This window comes from Strix aluco, chromosome 1 (genome assembly GCF_031877795.1).
Source record: "Strix aluco isolate bStrAlu1 chromosome 1, bStrAlu1.hap1, whole genome shotgun sequence".
NCBI lineage: Eukaryota > Metazoa > Chordata > Aves > Strigiformes > Strigidae > Strix > Strix aluco.
The window spans coordinates 153,515,977-153,536,262 of NC_133931.1; the positions used below are offsets into that span (position 1 = coordinate 153,515,977).

Here is a 20,286-nt window from a genome sequence, read left to right on the forward strand (position 1 = left end):
CATTTTGTGCAGCAGAAAACATCAATAGTTGGGCCAAATCACTTACCCATAATGTGTAGGACCCCCTCCGGCTCCCTGGAAAAGTCAGCATACTCTGATCTGAGACAGCAACAGATGCCAGGCCACTGCTCCTGGATGGTGGCCATTCAAAGTCAGCCTCGGCCTGCTCAGTTTTGCTTTTCTGCTTCTTTATAATCTGTAAGGTAGGGGGACAGGAGGTGGGAGGGGATTAAAAAATGGTGCTTGGAAAATACTGTTTGAGCTGTATGGAGAAAAACTACATTAACCCTGTCTCAAGGCAAACTGCCTAGGAAGAACATTTGAGTTTCCATTTGATTTTGCTCCAGTTCATGCAAGGACAATTCTGACAACTTGCATGCATTTCTTCGCATCTGAAGTCATATTGCTTCCAAGTGCATAAGCATTGATACAATAAATCATAATCAATGCCTGCAGAAACATCAGAGGGGAATTAAATAAATGTGGAAACCTGTTCCTACAGTAACACTTTAAACATTAGCAGCATCTAAGTGTCAAATATTTTCTCAGACAAGAATTTTTGCAAAGAAACATAAAATACTAGATATGAGGGGAATTTCAAAGGCTCCCATGACATCTAGACACATTTCTACTGAAAACAAAGAGCTCTTAGGTGACTAGGCACTATTTTTGTTTTTGAAAATCTACACCATCTTAAGAGAGAGAGAGAAGATCATATAGACTACCTGTCTCCCTACACTGACGGATTATATCCTGCTACACTTCATTTTCACAACTTTTCTGACTCGAATTTAAAATATCTACAGAATATTATTCTATGGCATAAAAGATCTCATTAGGTAGCTTTTGATAAAGGTGATAGCAATTCAAGCTTGGCTGAGATAGGCTGTGGACTATCAAAGACCTGATAAACAGAATTAATCTTCTAACATCCCTATTAAAAAAGAAGGCAGCTTATTTTCCATTGCACTGCTGCTCTTCTGGCTTTTCTTGATAGCCTTATAAACAACGTGTTCCTCTTCTGGTGTGTGATACATACATTGTTAAATGCCACCTCCCATACATAGATGTCTCAATTAGCTTAGTTCATGTGGAGGGCAACTAACTTAGCAGAGTGGTTACTGATCACAGGAACTCAGCAGCACTCTGTTCAGACAAACTCAACGGGTACCTGTTTCCACTAGCCCTCCATTTCTGTGCTGCGTCAGTGCCAACTGTGAGCTTTGCAGGAGAATGAGCTTTCTGGAAAAAGCCACATAAATCAGACACACAGAGGGTTCTGTGATTTTTCGGGTGTCTCTCTCACAGCATCAATAACCGAATTCTATTTTAATGATCACCGTTTTCTTTGTATGTGTTGCAGATGCAGGGTTCAGTAGAGCTGGTATGGTTAAGAGCCTTCCAACACAACTCATTCTATGATTCTATCATTCTTTACATTGGAAAACTTTGTGCCTTTGGAAAGTGAAGTAGAGATGCAAAATTCCATCGAGCAGGGGCTTCCTCTTCCAAGCAAGGATATCACAGACCTGAGGGAATGGTACCTCTCAGCTTTGAGGGTGTAGACCATCAGTTTAGACACTGGATTAAGCTTATTTATAAACTGATCTCTCTGTCAGATGTAGCTGATTAAGCCTATACTATGATAGTAGAAGTTGCAACTTATCATTTACTCTACTTTCTACATTGGTGTCATCCATTTTGCTGTCAGCAGAGTCATAGGTCACCAGATTCAATGACTGTGTTTTGGCTATTAAACAAACTAGGGAAAAAATGCATGCCATACCTTCTGCACGATGGTTGTGGCCAGCTCTTCTATGAGGTCCTCCTTGTGTTCCTGCAAGTAACAAGCCTCGTTCTGCTTGTCCTACATGAAAATGGATATCTATAGTTTCTAAAATCACATAAAACCAGCCTTTCCACAGAAATGCTATAGATCAGGAAATGGGTAATATGCCCTATTGGCACTGTGGGAAGAAATTACAGGTACGTGCATTGAATGTCACCTTCTGAAATGCCACATGCATCTTGGATACAAGTTCATAAAACCCACACCCAACTCTTTGGGTATGGCATGAGATAGTCATTACTTCTTTACGGGTTTTTTTGTATCTACTTGGTTTTGTACTACTACCCAAATTAAAAGAAACATAATTGTTCTATTTAAAGTAATACTTTTTTTTTTTTTTTTTCCTTTTTGAAAATGTTACCAGGCTGTCACTGTAGGTCTCTGCCTTAGAAATAGCTTCTTCCACTGCTTCCTCTGCAACACGTAAGGCCACAGCAAGGGTATCCATCATGCTGTGTCCTAGGTGAAGAATAAGATAAAACCACCATGGTCATTATATATGTATATTTTGCAAAACAAGCTCCAAAATCCATATTCTGGACATATATTCAAATCTTAGGTTGTTCATGACAAAGTTAATTTCCTCAAACTGTAATTACGCACAGTAAAAGAAACACCTTAAGACAGAGAAATTTGTTTCAATCTCTATGTTACTTCTTAAATGTAAATATTAAATACAATGAAATACAGTATTTTTATGTTGCTTATTTTAGAAACCAGCAAAATAGTTAGGAAGAAATCATAGGAAGAAACTTTGTAAACTTCCTATAAACACCAATAGAATGTAAGAAAGAGAATGCAAAAATATATGAGCATAGGAAAGGAAATGGGAGAGAAGTTCAAATGTTCAAAATGTTCAAAAACTGAACATTAAGAAAATTGCACTAGCATAAGCATGTATTAGCTGTAATACTGAAGCAAGATATCCCAGCAAAAAAAAAAAAAAATAAAAAAAATCCAAATATGTTGAGTATCTTGTTAGATGTTTCAGCCAGGAGATTGTTGGATTTGTGAACAAGACTTACCAGCATTCTAGGCTATTTGTCCAGTAATTCAAAGTGTAAGGACTGTGTTTTAATCAAACGAATTTTTAGTAGCATACCTTCTGTCTGTCGGTAGAATGTAGAGTCACTGCCACAAATGCTTCCTTCATTTTCAAAGCTTCCTTCAAAAAAACCTCCTTCTGCTCAAAAAAGACAGTACTGTGTGTTAGTATAAGTACTACCCCTTAACAGCAGAGGCATTATTAGATTGGAATATTCACTCAAGAGACAGTGGCACCTCACAAAAAGAGGGATAACCAGAAAATTCTTCCTACCTTTTCTATAAACTATGACTGCAGCAGTTTTTGTACAAAACATGACTGCTTTTACACAGAAGACCTCTCATTCATTTTGGATGGAGAAAACTATTTGTACAGTAAAAGACAGAGAGAGGAGTAAGCTACTATGTATAAAACTTACATGACAGAAGTTAAGTACAGGGAATTTGCCTTTAATATGACATTTGGGGTTGAAATAGATTCTACATTTTAAAGGGCAATGCTGTATAAATAAGCTAAAACCCAGACACGTATACTAGTATTTATCTTCAAAGGGAACAAAAGGTTTACCTAACAGTCACAGGGAGAGTAGAAGAAAGTTAGCAATGACATTTAGACTCAAAAGCCTTCCTTAGAAAGGTCTCACAGAGCATGCACATGCCACCGCAACTCATCATTGCATTGTTCACACTTCCATTCAAGGACAAATTCAGTGAGATTATGGCTTAAGGCACCACATCATATTAAAGTTCTGAAGGATCCATTCCCACAGTTTTTAATTCCATTGTCCCACGTCAGCCCTCACTGACACAGATTTTCTCGTCTTCATACATAATTGTTCTCAACTGTTAAGGAATCTTCTCTAGAAAAATAAATTTGATACAGAGAAAGCAAAAAGACTAATAAATCAGAATTTAATGCTTAGGACACTTCTCCCTAGAAACTTTTATGACAATTTTCATAAGACACACCTAAAACTTTCATTCAGGACTACAGAGTCCACTTACCATCCCATATAATTTCAAAAAAAGACGAAGTAAAGACTATAGAAAGATTACAGTCTCTGTACAAATTTCCAAAGAATTACATTAGGAAAGTATCTGACCTAGTAAATCCAATGAAATTTCAAACATTCAGCTGGCTGTGTTTTGAGTAATTTGCTAAAGTTACCAATATGACACCAAACACCATTTCTTCTAACCCATTTTATATCTCCAATTACTTATCTTACGGGATGAGGCATTGTAACACCATAGTTAAGGGAGAATTGTGACTTTTCATTTAAAAGGGTGATGACAATACTTAATTGGCACCTTTTAACCATTTACAAACGTCAGTACAAAAATAAGATGTGGCCAGTTTCAGATCCTTAAGCATGCAAAACTCTAAGTGAAGACAATCTAAGTTTTGGTCAACTTGGATACTGAATGAAGCCCATGTTAACCAAATTTTACTTCAAATACCACGGAAAATGTGCTCTAAGGCCAAATGTTGAATGCAAAATGATTTTCTCATTCATTGACTACTCAGAACTGCAATAAATTTTGGAACGCAGGCTACAATACAAACTGCAATTTACTTTACTGAAGATAACAGTTCTGTATCAGTGGCATAATTAAGATTAAACATTCTTTGAATTCTTAAACAGTTCTCTTCACTTCTTTTTTCTCTCCACTGAGGAATTTGTTAAAAAAAAAGTAGCCTTAAAAAAATCTCTTCCGAAATAATCTCAGAATTTCCATTGTCTCAGCTTGTGTGTTAAAGTAGATAAGCTAATAAGAAGTCAACACAGCTGTTCTTACCTATTACATCAGGACAAACTCCGCTCTCCAGTCTATGCTTTTTGTATAAGTTCTTCAGGACTTTGGCACTTCCAAAACACTTAAAGCGGCTTTTGACATTATTATAGTACCAATCCAGAGACTGGGCCCTTAGAAGCCTGAAACAGAAAAATAAACTACGTATTTGGAATGATTCTGCAACAAATAAATGTAAGCAGTTTACCATCCTTTTATGTAAAAAGGATCTTTTAGGTCTCAGAGCATAAACATATTAAATTCTGAATACTTCTTTAATGTTTGTACTTTGCAAGTGTCTGGTATACTGAGACCAAAAAAAAAAAGGTAACTCATGACCAAATACCTGCTTCACATTACTCAAGGTTTTATTTGATTTTGCTACTATCAGAAGAGGTGCTCTCCCCTTTTACAATATAATGTCAACACTACAACAACCATTTGAAAAAAATAAAAAAGCCTTGGAACAGCAGCACAGGCAGGTTTTAAAAATAGCCTTTATTTACACAGATCTACAGATAATGTAAGAACATTAGCCTATTAATGCACCTCAAAAAATAACACTTTCATAAAAATATATCACTGCTTTTATTTGGGGAAACCAACAGAGTAGACAAAGCCTAATTAGAGGACCTCAAAGCAGAATGAGTGAAGAATGGGAGGCAGACAACCTTTCTGGTTGAGGAAGGACTCACAACTGCAGTTTGGTTTCTTACTTTGAACAGTAAGCATCACTGACGTCAATAATTCATCCTAACGGATTTGTCCCCAGAGCTCACACACTTTTATAAAGCCATGAGATACTGTCAAGCTCTGTATTCTTTTCCACGTGGCAATGGGCTCTTGCTTCACCTGCAATTTCAGCAGTGGGTGAAGAGAATCTGCACCATATTCCCAGGCAACACAACCACAGGTTACTGCAGGGTAACCCACAGCAGACCCGTACATTTCCTACCAAGGGTGTCACCGGAGAGGGGGATCCTAGAGTTCCACCTGCAAATTAAAGCTGACTTACCCAAAAGCCTCCAGAAAGGAGCATTAAAGTCTGAGCCAGTGGACATGAACTAATTCTGAGTGTTTGCTTCGCCGTTTGAGCCCATTTGTTCCCCTGCACATTTTAATTTACTGCACTTACATTGCAAGAACCAAGATATTTTTACAGGACATGAAAACACTTCATACAAAACAGTATTTAGTATAGGCTGCAAAGGTAATTCCCCTTTTGTAATAACTACAAAAATCAGGGTCTTGGAACTGGAAGCCCTGTGGAACTTGTTACATAAGTAGGCAAAGAGAAGATTCTTAACATGAAGATTTTAGAAAACAAAAGGCTATGGTTAGTGTGCAGGGTCAATATATAAACCCCTAAAGAAATAATGTTACTATCAGCAGTGCTGGACTCTCAGCACTTCCAGACTTGAACACATTCAGATGATTTAATTATGTTTTATAAAGCTGGGGTCGTGGGTGAAAAACAAAATAAAACAAAAGCCCCACCATAACCTTTAGATATTCCTTCAGGGACTCTGAACTTTTCTTTATAAAGTGCAAAGCAAGTAACAATCCACAATTTTTGTTTAAAACACACCATTTCATAAGCAAATAAAATCTCACCTATTGAAGAGATCAGCAATGTAGTTCTTACTTGGCACTGAACCCTGGGAGATACTTGATGACAAACAAATACGTTGAGGCTGGGTTTCAACTAAATGCTTTCCAGTTTCAGAATACTGCTAAAAAGGAATATCCACTTCATGTAAAGCAGAACATCATGATATAGTCCACTTCTCTGTCACCACTGGAAAGTGTTTAGTAGCAAACACCAGCAGTGGGAAATTAAAAATAAAAATAAATGAAGCCAGTCATATTCAAACTGTGAACTCTTAAAGTTATATTAGTTGCTCTACTGAAGACAACAGAAGAAAAAGCACATAATGGAACAGAAGGTTTTTTCTGTATGCTGTGTCAGCAATTAGATGCAGGAGATGTTTACAGATACTGTAAGAATATTAGCCCTTTACTATCTATTTGCACAGGAATATCCCAAGCCTACTATGGTTCCCAGGAGGCTGATAGTTCCAATATTCACCATTCTACTAATATCACTAACATGTGACAAGGGCAAAAATCCTTTTTTGCTGGAAAATTTCCTTACACACAGTGCACAGATGACTGACATTTGATGAAGCACAAGTGGCTGGTGACAGAGCAATAGGAAGCATGCCTAGGTCTGTTTGTGAAGCACAGGATTTGTGAACTCCTATAATGCTGCCACCAAGAAATCTGTTACGATGCCTGTTCAAGTCCTGACCCACTGACCAGGGCTTGGCTGCTGGCACAGTGATGAATCTGTGAATGAAGGCAAATTTCTCTCCCAAACTTGTAATTCTCTGGAGTTTTGAGAACCTGCCTTCCTTGTGGGCGGGAACAATTTTCTGTCATAGAAACTGCGTCAGAAAGGAACAAACACTGTCTTCTGCTTGTTGAATTTGATTTTGTCCACTGAGTTTCTACAGATGCTGGGAGTCTAAGATGTCAGTTCAATAGCATGGAGTCACAATCATTATGATGAAAAAAACTGCACAGCTGGATTGGAAGTGGCTTAGCAGGAGGTATTGTCCAGGAAGGATATTCTTCTGCCCAGTTAACATGGTTGACGCTGTCCACAAAACAGTATCATAGCACTACCACCACTGGTGGACTCACAGTGCTGTAAGTCCTCAAATACAATGCTTTAGGGCTTTCAAGATCTCTATCAACTACCTTAGCACGTTTACCAAGCAACCTCAGCTCCACTAGCTCAAACTGCTAACCTTGTCATCCTCTTGGAAGCCGAGTAGAGCCAGTTCTTAATACTCAGACTGAGTGACAAGGTACCAAAAGCAGAACATCACCTATCTCATTGTACACACTGTATGAGTTAAGACAGTTACGAATGCTGACCTGGCAACCTGGGACAAAATGAGAGATGGCACCCATTGGAAGCCTGCTTCCCCACCTTTTTGCCCATATTACCATGTTTTTGTGGGTCTGATCAATACTGTTTCTGTAAAAGCAGAAAGCTAACAGCACTGGTTTCTTAATGAGGTGAGAGTGGTTTGCAACTAACACAATTTTAAAGATAGGCTTTGTATTTGTAATGATAACATTTTCTGTATGTGAACTTTGGAAGAGTTGAAAGGATAGGAGATTTTACCTCTCAAAGCAACAATGGAAGAAGAGATGCTTTGTACTAGTTAATCTGGTGTAAACACAAGGATTGTGATTTTTTTTAAAAAATTCCTCATTGCTGCAGGATTAACACTTTGTGAGTAATCTAATCATCTCATGCTTCTCTCCTATGTGTTGGAGAGCTACCAACAACTCCAAATCTATGCCTCTTGTCTTGCATACATTTTATAGCAGATTACAATGCCTAAAGCTTTTCAGCCTCTTAACTTTCAAATAAGTCACAATGTCCCTGCTGATTCCTCCTGGGGTGAAAGGATTTGGAGAAGAGAGTAGTTCTCTTGTAGATACTAAAATAAAGGACCCACTCAAAAGAGAAATAAGAGCATTTTTGCCTTTTTTCAAAATCTTTTAATGTTGACCCGTTCGTTAAAGCTGCACTCTGCAAAAGCAGTCCATGAGTCCAGAATAATGAAAGACTAGGACAACGCTGGCATTAAATCACTGAAATGAAACACTTCCCTGATTACCTCCAATAGAAAGTGTGCAAGTTTTCTCTGTGAAATGAAAGTTCACACTTAAAGGATATTAGTTGTATGCATTTTAAAGAAGCAGGAATGGTTGAAGCCATTTCTCTCTCTTACTGTGCCATAAAAACTGCTATGTCTTTATTGCTAAATAGCCTTAAACACTAAAGGACATTATTTATGTTACATAATATTGCCATGGAGTTGAGTTGCATTTTGATGAGCTTTTGGCAGAGGGGAATACTGTGATTTTAAAATTCTGTCTTACTAGAAAGTGTGAAAGCTAGGCAGACACTTTTGGTTTAGTAAGATTAAAACTTGAACGAGTATTACAAAGCCTCCTGCCTTTTTTTTTTTTTAGTGCAGCACTGTATTTGCCTTAATCATGTAGCACCAGGTAAGTCCATTAAAATCTTTACAAGTGGTTTTCAGTACACTTCTCACCTGCAGCACCCAAATACTCAATTTTTAGCCTTCGGAGAAAAAAAGTACACCAGCTGTGCTGGTGAGTGGGGACATAAACCATTTCTCTCTATATTAGTGATGATCACAAGAAGATCACAGGAAAGATGCCACTCATGCATGATGACAAGTATTCACTACTCAATATCAAGAAGGTTGTTTAGTAACTGATTTACCACTTTAGTTTTTTACTTCTAAAAAGTTGTGAGGTTTTACTTGGTCTAAAGGCAACATAGAGCTTCTGCAATAAATTTTCTCTAAAAGGTAGTACCTACTTAATGTTCATGAACTTACTCTCTAGTCATAATACAAGCTGAACTACAAGGAAGCATTTTACAACAATATTTTTCCATTTTTCCATGAACTTTGTGAGAAGTTTTCTCCCACAAGAAGAACTTGTCACTTACTGAGCTACAGTCTAGTTTCTGTAAGTCAGAAGGTGCTTCTGGAAATCTGTACTTACATTATTTAAATGTCACAGTGAATACATAATCACTTGCAGTTTCCTTGCTGTTGACTTGCACTGGAAACTGAAAACTTTTCAGCTTTCCACTCCTATCTTACTTCATCTTCCATAGCTTTGTGCAAACAGCCAGGCCAGTAACCTCTTCTAGCTTCTCAATCTGACTCCAAAATAAGAGCCACAAACTTCACCTGCATATCAACAACTATTTGTATAAATGGTTATGCCAAACAATTTGTATTTCTGAGCTTACCCCCATGTATGTATTGTGAAATGTTAGACAACAGTTTCATGCCACCCTGCTAGAGCCTCTTATGTTCACTTGAGGTGGAGGTGTCCCCTGGAGCCCCAGCTGTCTGCTGAGCCTCGAGGCAGATTCCTCTCCCTCATCCATAACCTTTGCCATCTTTCTACTGGAATGACGGGAATCACGCTGTAGGCTAAATGATACTATCACCTCCCTGCAGATCCACTGATTCTGTGACTGGTCCACAAGTGTTAAGATATTGGAAATCTGACTTTATGACTCTTACATACATAATGACAGTGTAATAATCACAGAGTAATATCTTTAAATATAAGTTTTATACTTCCTTTAGACAGGAAAAGGTACTCCTTCAAATACTCATTTATTCTTTTTAAACATGTTAAAACATTACCATCCCCTCCTCCAATTAGTCCAGCATTACCACTGCATTTACTAGTAGCAGATTTATGGGTTGGTTGCAATTTTCACTGTAAACTCCATTTTTCAGGGCTTTATAACTTAGTTGTGAGATGTTCCCCATGGTTCTTACTTTATAAAACATGAAATAATAAAAAGAAGCTAGTAGCAGACCCACTAAAGTAATGTCCAGCATAAAAAAGGTCTTCATTAAACAGCTGCTTAATGTTCTTGAATGGGCATCAGCACTACTCAGACCTGAAATGCAGACATTCAGCAGCAATTGCTCAGACAAATGATGATCAGGTAACAACCAGTCAGGCTTACTAGAAACCAAATAAAACAGTTGCTGAAAACAACTTTTACGCGTAGAAAAAAAGAAGAAAAAAAAAAGCTTTAAAAATTGTTACCTTGTGCTTCTCCTGCTGTGCTCTACTGTAACATCCAACCTCAGGTCACTCAAGATCTGCATTTGGTGGTTGGCTAGATTCACTCAGGAAGGGAGCTGCTTTACAATTCTTGGACCTTTTTACTTTTGTGGATGTGACAATTTTTAAAAATTAAGTAATGAAAATATAAAAAGCCAAACAAAACCACCTCTGAAATACAGGACTACCCACAGATCAGAACTGCTGCTCTATGGGACAGTCCAAAACGCAACACAACCACATCAAACTGAAGAAGTATTAGAAGTGAAAATTTTTAATGGAAAAGCAACATCAATGTTTAGTTTTCACTCTTTCAAAGCACTCCCAAGGCTCCTTGAACTGCCCTGGGGCTCATGAGTGAAGAGACGGAGGGATTGGGAGCCAGGAGGAGACTGCCTGCTGAGCTATGCCAGAGCTGGGATACCGGTGGAAAGGACCCCTCCAAACCAGACCTACCTAGCCATGCTGCTGGGCCGAAGGCAGAGCCATGCTGCAGTTAAATATTCTTGTCTTTAACCATGATGTTCCCCCACAGGCAGGTGACCAGTGCTGTAGGACCAACATCCTTGAAGCCCTGCCCTCGCTGGGGAGCTGCACATCTGTCACCCTCCCGCTACACTGGCACTATGTTCTGCATCACTGGTTGGGAAACTTCAGCTAATCCAGATTATGCCATCTGAGGCACACCGGCTGTCACAGGCCCCCAAACACGACGGGCTCTCTCCTCGTACTGGCCTCACACAGAATATGATGCTCAAGGCCCTTGTTTCCATTTCCCAGGCACTGAGTGGCCTCAGTCTGGTGCCCAGAGAAACAATTAAGATTTAGCCTGTCACTTCTTATTTACTACTTTTAGAGTAAAATTGCTTCAAACTCAGCATCCTGAAATATTCTTCCTCTGCCAATAGCAATATTTGCTTTTTCCCTTGGGCTGATGTTTTAGAGCTTGTAATGTACTGCTTGTTACAAATTGTTGAATTAAAGCATTCCAGTTCCTTTCAGTTTCAGTGAAATCAAACATACTGCCAGGTTCAAGAATGCAATTTCACCTTCATTCCCTTCAGTATAAATCATTACTATAGCACACAAACACTGCACGCATGAATATTCTGCCAGCGCTCAGCTCCCTAAAAATCAGACTTAAAAACCCCCATATATATATTGAGGACGTCCAGCCCAGTGAAGCCCTGAACAGGAACTTTGGCAAAGCTCATGTCATTCCAAGAGGGGACTTCTATTTTCCTGATTGTTTGGAAGGCAGTTGTTCACACCTCAAGAACAGCAGCTCCTAATCATTTAGCCCAGCAGACCACTGTTAACTCTTTGTGACACCTCCTTCCCAAGCTTTAAGTTGAAATCCTATTTATTTTTTTCTTAATGGCATTCTGCAGATTACCCATCACTGGAGAAATGCTGATCCCGAAAATTTCTTCCTCCAATTATCCACAGCAGAGGACTTGCACCCAGATTACACTGTGACACGTGAAAGCACGGCACACTGACCCGTGCAGGTGCGCCCCAGGAAAGGCTACAGCGGTGCATGATGAATGCTACGCTCAGCAGCCAGCAAAATCCAAGTAACAGCAGAGGAGAGACCACCTCAAGTCAAAGCATCTACCCCAGAACCAAAACTGTCCAACCCAGTGAAAACATCACCTGTCTTTTCCACAAGTGAAACAAAACAACTGTCCATGTCCTTCACAGTGAAACCACGACTTGCCTGTGCCAGCCCAAATGAACCTGGCTCAGTAATTTACTGCAGTTTACAGTACGTTAATTATTCAGAGAACACAACCAACAGTATTGTACTATATAAGGCATTTCTTAAAAACACGCATCCTCCCAAACATTCACTGAGAAATTCACTGCCCCAGTTTGGGCTTTTAAATTCCAACATGGAGCAACATACAACAAATAATAAATTAAGGTTAGCACAGAGGAAGACGAGTTGGGTTTTTCTGTTTACAAAAGACAGCTGTATGGGCAACCCTCAAATTCTCATACTCTGTCTCCTTTACATTTGAAATCAGCAGTTAAGAAGTTAGATGTGGGAGGGAGACAGAGTAGGTTTTACACAGAAAACCTAGATACACTTTCTGAATGGAAGAAAGATCAGAACTTGTAACAAGTTCACCTAATCCTGATTATTGAGGGAAGTACTAAAGCGTCTACCACTTGGGCCCTTTAAACCAAGCCTCAGTGACTTTCCAAAGGGAGATGCCAAGGATTGCTCACCGAAGTGTGTGCCAAAGTGCAGGAATCACTTGCTGTGTTATGCAGCAGGCCACAGTAAATGATTGCTGTCTCATAAAAATAAGATCATGAGCCATACTAGTTCAAATAAAAGGTTCACTTAACCTCTTACTCTGCCTCTGGCCATAGGCAGATGCTAGGAAAGAGATGACAGGGAAGATGCACGTGTGGAGTGACCCTGCCTTTGGCATGCTCTGCACTTGTCAGCTCAGGACTCTGTTTGACATTACAAAAGACACCATCGATGGACTCATCTTCCATGAATTTGTCTATACCTTACCTAAATCTAGGCATACTTTTGACCTCCTCAAAGCTCTCTGACGATACAGTCTGCAGCTACATGCCACATAGAGACACATCACCTTTCTTCACTTTGATGTCTACCTGCTATTTCTTAGGATGCCCCATGCATGCCCTGACATGGGATGCTGCAGTAAAGCTACCTATCACTGGCATGCAAAACTGGAAAAAAGCCTTAGTGAAAATACAGACATTGTAGAGCGGCAGAGGAAAACCAGCAGGTAATATGTTGATTTCAACATGAAGTTAAAGTTCATGTAGAATCACATTTCTGTCTTCTGGGCAACGTTTCAAAGCCTGCTAACAAAAAATATCTTAAATATGTGGTATGCAGAATACACTAAAAACCATTTCTCCAATTCACAGACATTTCTCTCTGCCATAGGTTTGTGGCCCATATTCCTAGTCGTAGCTTGATCATCTAATCTACATTAAAATAAACCATGAGATCGCTGATCTTTAAATGTAATTCAACTATTAGATGGTAATCAGAATTTAAAAATCAGGAGTAAAACATCTGTCTCAGCCTTTTTGAAAACAAGAATGGAGAAAATACAGATGCCCCTCTCAAGAAAATAACAGATTTAACCCATGCTTTATTAAAAAAAAGAAAGAAAGATTAGTTACAATTTGTAATGACTATACTAGCAAAGCAACATTCCCTGGAGATCACATCTAGCCTGCAGATAAATGCTTGCATACACTTGCTGACAGATATTACATGCAATGATTAAACATTGACCATAGCCAGTGACAAAAAACTTGGTGGGTATGGATTGCGTTTGCTCAGTGGTATGCTGCGATCTTCCAGAACTGACAAATTTCAGCCAAAGTCAAACCCATGAGATATAAGAGGTCTAGACCTGAAGTGAACACACCTGTAAACTCGGCTATGTATCTCTGATGGTTCGCCATAACTCAGCCAGAGCATTTACACCCTCAAACTCTCCCTGAGAAATGCAAGATCTGACATACCACTGTCAATTCAGATTCACACCCTTTTGCCATCCATGTTGCCATCTAACAATAGATTTTCACTTACCCAGCACCATGTGCACACCCCTCCATCACCACATCCTACTTGCTTTTTGGCAGTCATCTGCATACTTAACTTACTTTTCCTATGGAGCTATTTGGGTCTTCTCTGAATTCTCCGGTCTTCCAGTTACATTTCCCCAGAATTAAAGAGGTTCCTTTCACAGAGGCTTACTGCAACAAGACACCTCCCTTTTAAGATTTCTTCAAAGGATAAGATTTGAACAAATGGTGGCTGGCCACAGGGCAGGTTCAGTGGTTTTTGCACATTGTCCTGAGTTAATAATCTCATATGAAAATAGTCAAGCTAAAAAAGTCTTCTGGCTTAACTTGGGTACAAAACCATCATTCTGGTTTGTGAATGAAGTCTGTGAGTATGAGTTTGGTGAGGACCATTTTCAGGTCTGTTCCCCACAACGACAAGTGTCCTGCAGCAGCTGAGGAAAACACTGAGCCAATACCAGGTATAACTGGAGTTATGGTTTGACCCTCCAGTAGGAAAACACACATAAGAGTAGAACATGTCAGCATTTAACTGAGCTATTTTGCTCTGTGTCTTCCCTGTGAGGCTGTATCATATAATATCCAGGAACCCCTGGCTCATGAATGAATGCATATTTGGCATATTAACCCGACCTGCTGCCCCCAGGAAGCATGTTGTGTTTTAGGGGAACTCAACTGAAAATACAGATTTTGCAGTGGTTATAAAAGTCAATTTCCAAAAAGAAGAGGGTTTTCAAACCCAGTGCTCCACTGTAATTTAGCTGACTATAAACACCAGGGGTGAAATCACGATCATGGAGAGTTAATGGCAGTTAAAGGAACGACCTAAGGAGGGGCAGGACCTCTCTTCAGGCACCTACCAGCAGTAAAAGATGTGAGAAGCCATATCCAATGCAGTGCCTGACGGTATCTCAGCAAGACCTAATAAGCTTTTGCCATAACAACTTGTTTATAATGTTTGCCATGTCTTACAGCCATTAGTGAATACTCTTTCTCCATTTTTGCTTTGTAAAGTGAGCATCAGCTGAATGATACTTACTTATTCAGAGCTGACTTCCAAACCTAAAAGTTCAAAAGGCTGCATTGCAGGGGAACTTGCGGAGAGCTTGCAGTACAAGTTACTTCTGCTTTCAAGCCACTCTGGCAGAGCCTTAAGCCATGAAAGAAATGGGATCACATAGGTGTTCCCTTTGCCCCACATATGGTGAGCAATACCTAGATCACTCCCAGCATATATACAGCTAGCCTGTTCTTAATGACTGCCAATGCTGCAGAGCTCCCCCAGACATCCACTTTGGTGTTTTCCTATCCTAATACTGAAAGGTTTTCTTAACATTTAAGCCTAGTTGTCCTTGTTTCTATTTAAACAAGACAGTTTAAGATGTTTGCCTTTTTTTTTTTTTTTTAAAGGCTAAAGAATTCTGTTTCATCCTATATCGTGCTTTCTAGCCATCTCATGATTCCCACTATTTTTTTTTTCCTGGAACAAGGGAAAAAAGACCCAAGTGGTCTATATCTTTGTTTAAATACAGATCCCAGAACTGGTAATTTGAGGCCTTACTAGCACTCTTTTGAGAAAGCCAAATGTAACTTTCAGGATATGACTTAGCCCAGCACAGACCCTATAGACAAGGTCCCACTGAAAGCCCCAGATATGCCATACTGATATTGAATCTGGGCTATGCAGTGCTGTGAGTCACACATCCGTCAAAGTCGTGCTGAGACTCGCAGCATAGAAACTGCCAACTCTTTAAAAAGAAAGATCCTGTCGAATTAAGTCAAGGGTATTTTCACTTCACCTTTTCTTTAAACTGATAATTGCATGGATGCCACTTTCAGAAATGAGGTTTAAAGTGTATCTCCTCACTAACTGGAAGACATACCAATGGGCTAAAACATCACTTTTGTGGGAGAAATCCAAGCACCCAGCTGTTAGACCTTCCTACCAAGCAGCAAATAATTCTCCCAGATAAGAAAGACATGAAGCCTGTTATTCACAAGAAGCCTTATGGTCACATCCACACCACTTCCACCCCACCTGCAGAAAAAGCCCACCTCTATTTTACTCCCGCTTTCCTTTCTAGTTTGTTGTGTAACAAGCCCCAGATGTTACTGCAGCCACCGTGGATCATTCAGTAGCCAAAAACCATCTGTAGTCCTCATCACCAACAGTGTAAATGGAGCCCAAGAACTTGTCCCCTTCTTTTCTCAGGTGTTTCATTCAATGCCTCGAAATTACTTCCCCACCACACTGCCAAGTATTTTCCTCTTAAGCCTTTCATTAAAATGCATATCTTTACAGAGCTGATTAATACTACCTGTCAACCCAGATGAAAATTAAATAAGCAGCCACCGGATACTTGAAACCAAAATGAAACAAATCCAAATCCAAACGCCTGAGTAAAAGCCGGAACACTCAGATATTGCCAAAATGGAACATTCCACATATTCACTTCAAAGTGCTTTTTATGAGGATATTTTAAGTTACAGGATACATTCATGATATTTCTATATTAACTATAGGATTTTATGACATAAAAATCATAAACATACAACAAAAATATTACCAGTGAAACAAACCTTTTCCCCTTAAATAAAAATAAATATTTCACTTTACCTGAATCCCTTTTTCCCCAGAAATCTAATTTCATGTCAAATTTTGGGTTTTTTTTCTATCTTGATTTGCAGTAAAATACATTTTCAGTATCTCAATATTTTCCAAAGAAATTCCATATCCTGGTCATCTGGTGGTAGATAGTTTTTCAGGCAAATCACAAGTATTAATCCATACTGCATCATTACTAAATTTATGACACTCACATGCACACAACATGCTGAAGCAAAATACAAATAAACATGAATCAAAGCAAGTTATTATAGCTACACTGAACACAGATATATTGTCTTTTACTGTCATATTTGTTTCTACTTGCTACATCAATGTAATTTTTATTTCAGATTTCTGAAAGAAGAGAGGCAAAAAGAACAAAAATCCACAGCACCTCAAAATGAATACATCCTGCTGCTTTTCTTAAGGAACAACAGCAAGAGATATTAAATTCTCAATCCAAAAGGCATTCATTTCCTGCTGTGCTATTACTATGAATTTATCCTTTGCACCTACCCACTGAAGGAGAATTCAGACAGAAACCTTATGTAAATAAACTTCAGAATGCAAAAAGTGACATCAAAACACTCTCAGGAACATTTGGTCATTGAACTTTGCATTCATGTTAATAACATGAAAGTATTTACAATCAAAATACAACTGAACATAAATGGCTACGACTAAATGCACCGTTCACCCACATGAGAAATGTTTTCCATTACCACAGCAGACACCACATGAAACAACAGAACATAAAGCCACTTTGATTAATTATTCAAATTACCTAAGTGAAGGCTTTTCTTTCTGCAAACTTCATTTTTCATTCACAGATTATTGAAAAACAGCTGAACAACAAAAAAAGTAAGGTCGATGAAGCATAAAAATTTTCATAGAAGAGATACAAACTCTGCTCCATCAGAAAAAAGTACCAAAGGATAAACCATGCAAATTAATTCTGTAATCCTGATTAGAAAAATACGCAGGGCTTTTAATATAGAGCTCAAGAACACCAAAAAGACAACAATCCTCTGCTTTAAGGTCCGTTTCTTTTCTTATATTGGGAGAAAGCTGTGAACAAACAGCTGTGAAATGCCAGCAAAGATGAGAAGATTCATCACCATGTACAATCAGAGAGAAAAGTGGGCTCATTTCAAGATTATTTAAAAAAGAAATGGGGAAAAAAAAAGAAAAATAATTCAAAAAAGCCAAAAACCTTAACACTTTGCTGTGGAGCAAAGAGATGCGATTTCAGTTCTGATCTTCTGCACTGGTTATTTCACCCCGCAGGGCCAACTTCTGCTGAAGCAGGCTGCACTGTTTTCTTCAGGGAGCTTTGCACGCAGTGACTTCACCACCCCTTTCTGAGATGACACGTATTTGTAGCTTTGCAACTCCACAAGCCACAGAACAGCTTAAGAAACACATTGTTCTGCTGGAGGCACTGCCATGCTATCCAGCAGGAGCATGACGCCTCCAAATCCGTGTCCCATGCAGGTCTCTAACTGGGAGGTGTAAGGGATGAATTTTCTTGCCACCCATTCACCCACCATGGTAGGAGGAGTAAGATGGAGTGATGCTGCACTCCCCAGATAGCAAACTACCCAGACATGGTTCAGATGTCTACCCAGCAGTTCAAGCAGGGAGATCTCCTTGAGTTACAGGTGAAAATAGGCTAGATGGGGAATAGCTGGCCAGCCCCAGAAGGTCGGCTCAGTCAACCACTGCACCTCAGCAGCTCTTCCCAGTACAGACCAAGGGCAAATAAGGACTGAGTGAGGATATGTGACTCTGTGCAATGGTACTCTCCACTGCTGTGTGCAAGTGAGCATCCTAAGCATACTGTGTATGCCTCCTAAGTTCCTTACCATTCTATTTCTGCTTTTGCAGAAAATGAACCTTCTGTATGTTGTGCTACTTATGAGTGGAGCTCTCTTTGATTAAGCCTTTAGTACTCACAGGGCATAGTTTTCTTCTTCCCTTCTTTTCTAAATAATTTTTTTGTCAAACTAACTTCATAGTCACTGCATTTAAAATGGTGGGATTTTCCCTGTTGCACAAGAAGTATTTTTAGTTGGAAGCTTTATTGTGCAAGCTGTCCAGCAGTCTGACAAAAGCTAAATTCCAGCTTATGGCTGAAAACCGTAGAAAAAATTCCAAAGCCTTTACAAATTATACAAATGAGACTTTAATCCCAGCTGGCCTCACTAACGGAGGTCTACATCTGGGCACACATACCAGTGTACTTTTAACATGGATTTTCAGCTATTTGAGTAATGAAAAATAGGAAAAAACCCCAACCTCTATTTTTGTAAATACTTGTATCACAATAATAAAAAACAAACAGTCCTGCAAACACAATTAGCCAGACTGTCAGAGAAATACGGCTGTTTCTCAAAACTGGTCCTGCTCAGAGCTCTTGGGTAAAAAAAATCTGCCACCCAGAAGACAATCCACTTCTCTAACAAACAGAAAGCTTCAAAGCCACACAATCCCCATCTTCTCCAAGGCAAGCTTATTCTCATCGGCACAAGGCAGGGGGTGTCTTCATAGGGTCACCTGATTGTGGTAAGATGCGTGCTTGGGTGGTATCAGCAAGTTTGATGAAGAGCAATCAGGAAAAATGGAAGGAACTAGAAGAAACTGTGTATGAACAGGAGGGGTGAAAACAGGAAGAGCTGCAAAGCTACCTGGTCATGCACATGGAAATATGACAGTGTGCAATGGCTCTTTGAGTTCCTTAGTGCTGGCTTTCAATTGCTGGCAGTGAGTGGAGTGCAAACATCTCAGTCCTTCTCAGCTATGTCCACAACGCTCATTCAAGAAGAGCCCCTACTCCACTCACAGAAGAAACACGCTGAGGATTTTTGAGTTCCCATTAAACTCGGATGAAAATCTGGTAGCCAAAGGATAGATGTTACTTGACCGAGATGTCTCTTCCTGCTTTAATTGCATGAGGTATCACTACCACAGCTTTTCATGTTTGGTTAAGGCAAATCCACAGAGGCAATTTTTTGAGAATAAGGAAATCACCTTCTAACATTTTTTTCAACCATGCTGTTTAGGCCCTAAGTGAATAAAGGGCTAAGTGAATAAAGTTTAATGCAGACCTACTGCATACACTCTTGTAGTTCCACCTGACAGTGGCAGAGAAGGTCCCATTACAATAACAGGAGGCATCTTTACTCAGGCATCCCTCCTGTGTGTGGTGACCACAGGGAGAGACAGGGCCAAGAGAAGCTATTTGTAATTTCTGAGACATGGTTTAGTCTCATCTCTCACTAAAAGGGAGGGAATGTAGGTCTTTTCTCAAGCAGAGCTCGTCCCATAAAGACAAAAAACTTGACGGCATTTTGGGGAAGGAATCCTAGCTACTAGGATTTCCAGCTGAGCAGGCTGGTTGTACTGTGAACTGCTGGCTGCTAATATGGCTCATGGTGCAGGCTGCCAAATGGCTGCTGAGCCTGAGCGGATCGGTGACAGAGAGGGGGAGATGTGTCTGTCTATCCTTCTGTGCATCTAAGGTGGATGCTTTAAAAAACAAATTAAAATGTTCTTTCTTTCTGCATGTACATAGTACTTTCGTCAGAGGGCTGTAGGTAACTCTTACGCTGCCCCTGCCCTTTTCTTGTCATTCTTTTTTCTCTGTTCTTCGTTTTCCTTAGGAAAACATGAAAGTGGGATAAATGAT

General features: G+C 39.5%; 1 protein-coding gene across 3 annotated transcripts in view; it reads right to left on the reverse strand.

Moving 5' to 3' along the window:
* MYRIP (myosin VIIA and Rab interacting protein) overlaps positions 1-20,286 on the reverse strand; it is a 237,573-nt gene that overhangs the window by 50,889 nt on the left and 166,398 nt on the right. For 2 of the 3 annotated variants that reach the window (XM_074840974.1, XM_074840956.1), the window contains exons 4-8: positions 4,694-4,830; positions 2,952-3,032; positions 2,211-2,308; positions 1,787-1,867; positions 47-196 (exon numbers count right to left, since the gene is read on the reverse strand). In XM_074840974.1, coding sequence (XP_074697075.1) covers positions 47-196; positions 1,787-1,867; positions 2,211-2,308; positions 2,952-3,032; positions 4,694-4,830 — 547 coding nt within the window. The remainder of the gene's footprint in view (positions 1-46; positions 197-1,786; positions 1,868-2,210; positions 2,309-2,951; positions 3,033-4,693; positions 4,831-20,286) is intronic. The other variant, XM_074840967.1, reaches the window with a different exon arrangement.